This window comes from Arachis duranensis, chromosome 1 (assembly GCF_000817695.3).
Source record: "Arachis duranensis cultivar V14167 chromosome 1, aradu.V14167.gnm2.J7QH, whole genome shotgun sequence".
Lineage (NCBI taxonomy): Eukaryota > Viridiplantae > Streptophyta > Magnoliopsida > Fabales > Fabaceae > Arachis > Arachis duranensis.
The window spans coordinates 100,108,168-100,112,003 of record NC_029772.3 but is presented as its reverse complement, the minus strand read 5'-3'; the positions used below and the strand labels follow the sequence as shown (position 1 = coordinate 100,112,003).

The 3,836-nt window shown below is 23.2% G+C and overlaps 1 protein-coding gene across 1 annotated transcript in view; it reads left to right on the top strand.

Moving 5' to 3' along the window:
* LOC107472050 (uncharacterized) overlaps positions 1-3,412 on the top strand; it is a 14,156-nt gene extending 10,744 nt beyond the window's left edge. The window contains exon 10 of the mRNA XM_052253655.1: positions 3,291-3,412. Within this exon, the coding sequence (XP_052109615.1) occupies positions 3,291-3,305 (15 nt within the window). The 3' untranslated portion in view covers positions 3,306-3,412. The remainder of the gene's footprint in view (positions 1-3,290) is intronic.
* The last annotated feature ends 424 nt before the right edge of the window (positions 3,413-3,836 follow it).

The following is a 3,836-nucleotide window of genomic DNA, read 5'->3' as shown; positions in this document are numbered from 1 at the left end:
TTATTTATAATAAAATTTAAATAAAAATAAAATAAGACTCAAAAATTGATTTGATATATAAAAACATAATTAAAAGATAAAAAATTCAATTAAAATAAAAATATGTTTTTAAAAGAATAAATTAAAAAATAATTTAAAAATATATTTATCTTTTTAATAAAAATATTTGGGTTTTTTTAATGTTTAATTAATTATTTTTTTAATAATTTTGATAAAAATAATTTTTTTAATAATTAAATTTTTTTAACGTCTTCTGGAATAGTTAAAAAAAAAAACTCGAAATATAACCCTTCTTATGTATGGATGAGCTTCTAGAATGTCTTCTTAAGACAAATGATGAGGCCAGCCATGTAACAAGAAAACGATGAAGCCGACAGAATCATAATCTCGAATTTTCTGTGAATCTTACGCATGACAAGACAATATATTAAGTATTAACCAATCAATCACAAAGGTTTTAGTCGTATATATATGTTTTTCGCATATGCTGTTTATACTGTAGGAAAGTTTTTAAATGCACTTAAAATATCAGTATTTTAATAATTTTAACTGTTAATTTTAATTAATATATATTATATATATTTTTTATAATTAAAATTAATATTTAAAATTATTAGAACAGTAATGTATTTGATGCATTTAAATTTTTTTATACTATACGTAAAATTCTTTTATTCTAAAAATAAATTAAGTTATTTATATGATGTTTTTTATTGTTGGATATGTCAATAATAAAATTTTTCTTTTATTTTAAGTTAAAATCTTTTAAAATTGTTACAAAAAAAATTAGACACAATCTAAAGAATTTAATTCAAAACAAAAATAATGCATTTAATTTATTGATATGTCAAATATTAAATGATATTAAATAAATGATTTATTTACTTTTAGAGAATATTTTTTTTATATATATTATGAGAAAGTGTAGAGGATCAATTTTTTTATATTATTTTTTTAAATTACTTTTTTTATTGATATTTTTTTCATTCAGTTATCAAAATTTAACTTCATGTCTAACATATATTATCTATCTCTCTCGTGTTTTTCAACAAAACTAATTTTGAATATTCTATTTTACTTTTAAATGTTTTTTGTTCTTTTGAAATATGATTTTGGATATTCATGTAAATGTTAATGTAAGTCAAAAATAAAATTTTTAAAAAATAAAGTAATCTTGATAAATAAATAGTTAATTTTTAAATAGGATTGACAATACTAAATTTATTGCGGATATTCAATCTGATCTAATTCAATCGAATAGGACTAGCAACTTGACCAATAACGAGTCGAATGGAGAGGAGAACGAGTTGAATTGTAGGTAAGATTAAGTTTAGATTTAAATTAATTCTATTCAATCTATTAGAATTCTAGATATATTATTATATGTAATTAAAAATTATTTTATATATATAATAATGTTAATGGAGACCAAATCTTTATCCTCTTTTTTTAATTTTAATATAGAGTTTATTATGAGTTTGTTGTTTTAAATTTAATATAGACTTAATTTTATATTTTCTATTAATTAGTATATTTATAAACTATAAAATAAATAAATATTGTGTTTGAACGAAAAAAAATATTTGCAAGTTAAAATTAAAATTAAAATACAAATAAAACTAAGATAGAATCTAAATTTTATTTTATTTTATCCATTTTTAACACTATTCCCAATACTCATAGGATTCTTGGCACACAATTGCATTTGTAGTTTTGGGGGGTGGGAATATCACCGGGTTGTATATGAAGATCGGAATAACTTTTCAATTTTTGTTTTATTTTAATTGATTTTATAAAATGGGATTTCACATTATGTAATATTTTTCTCACACATTCTTTTCTTAATCTCATCTAAATTTTGTATAATATAAAATTATACTTTATAATATCCATTAAAAAAATTTTTTCATACCGTACATGACTACCAATACTTCTAAATCAGCAGGATAAGTCCCTAAACAAAATCAAGAGGATAAGAATACACTCAACAGCAAACTTAAGACTAACACTACTGATACTAAAGTCACAGATGAATAAAAATGAAAGGATAAATACTAAATAGAATAAATTGTCAAATCCATTTTTTTAATTAATAATTTTTTAAATTAGTTTTTAAGATATTTTTTTAATTAAATTTATTCTTCAAATATTTTAACTTAATAACACTAGTCTTTTCGTTATTTTTTGTTAACAGAATCAAAATTTACTGTTTGTTAAATAACACTAGTCTTTTTGTTATTTTTTGTTGACAGAGTCAAAATTTACTATTTGTTGATGTGACACGTTAAATAATATTACAATACATACTTAAAAATTTTAATTAGTTATTAATATGATAACTTTATAAAATTAGATCAACTTTAAACTTTATTAAAGATGACTTTAAAGTATTAGAATCCCTTAATTTTAAAATATTTGATATTATTTTATAAATTTGTCATGTTAGTTACCAATAAAGGCTACTGAATATATATGGTAATTTATAATGTCTCTTAACGTATCACATCAACAAACTCTAATATCATTAAATAACAAAAATACTAACATTACTAACTTAAAATATTTAAAAATAATAATTTTTTAAAGACTAATTTAATTATTTATACAGGATAAATATTTACACGTAATCTCACCATTAGCTTTTTATGTTTTATTTTTTATTTTATTTTATTTTTTTGAATAGGGGTGACATGTACCTATTCGCAGGTATCCAACTCGATCCCACCCGGTCGAGTAGGGGTATCAATCCGATCCGCAGTAGGTAGGGTAGGGTGCGAGTAGGGTTCTCGTGCGGGTCGGGTAGGGTGCGAGTTGAGACTCAACCCTACCGACTAATCTGCACCCTATATATGTATGTGTTATATACTTATATAAAAATATATTTCAAGTGGATGTTGAACCAAAGATCTTTCACTAAATGCAAAAGATCTTTAATCATTAAAAAAGATCATTAATTGATAATTTAATAATTTTTTTTACATAAAAAAGTTAATTCTATTTTAAATTATCATAAAATTATATAATAATATTGCATCTTTTTTTAATCCGTAGATAAGGTTGAGTATCCGCCGGTTAAGAGCGAGTAGGATTAGAATTGGATATTCTCAATCCACAAATAGAACTGGGTTAAATTTATATAAAAATCTCAATAATCCATGAATAAGATTAGAATGGACTCCAAAATCTATCATATCCTACCATTGTCACTCCTAATTTTGAACCACAGAACCACGAGTTATGTCCTTCTTTTTCGCGTTTTTGACGGATGCTCATTATCATCTTTGATATAGGGTCCACTTTGGTGAAAAGTTGGAACTAACTTTACAATGACACGACTCATTGATTGGAGACGTGCATTCAAGTGAATGATTCAGAATATGTAGCGACATGAGCATGCTTCGTTTCATTTCAGGTCATACAGTTGCCAACTTGCCACAGGAAAGGTTTATATCATGGATAATTTTTTAATTGTATAAATTCTTAAAATTTAAGAGAAGTTTTATCAGTATAAATTTATCGAATATAATTACACTGAACCTTGGAAGAATTCCGTATTATTAATTAACCTATTACTAGAGTAGTTATCATATATTTTATTTATCTTCCAAGGGTAAAAAGTTTGAAAAGATGATGAGCTCGTGCACCATTATTGTGTTAATCCTTCTAATTAAACTATATGTGGAATAACTAGAATAAGAGATGTGGGTCATTACTGGTGTAGGGTCTGCCAAATTCCTCTCTTCTTCAATCTTCACTACGTCTCTTAGCTTTTGTAATATATATTTTTAAAGAAGCTTCATGATGAATCTTTCAATTTATTTATCATTTTAAAATGG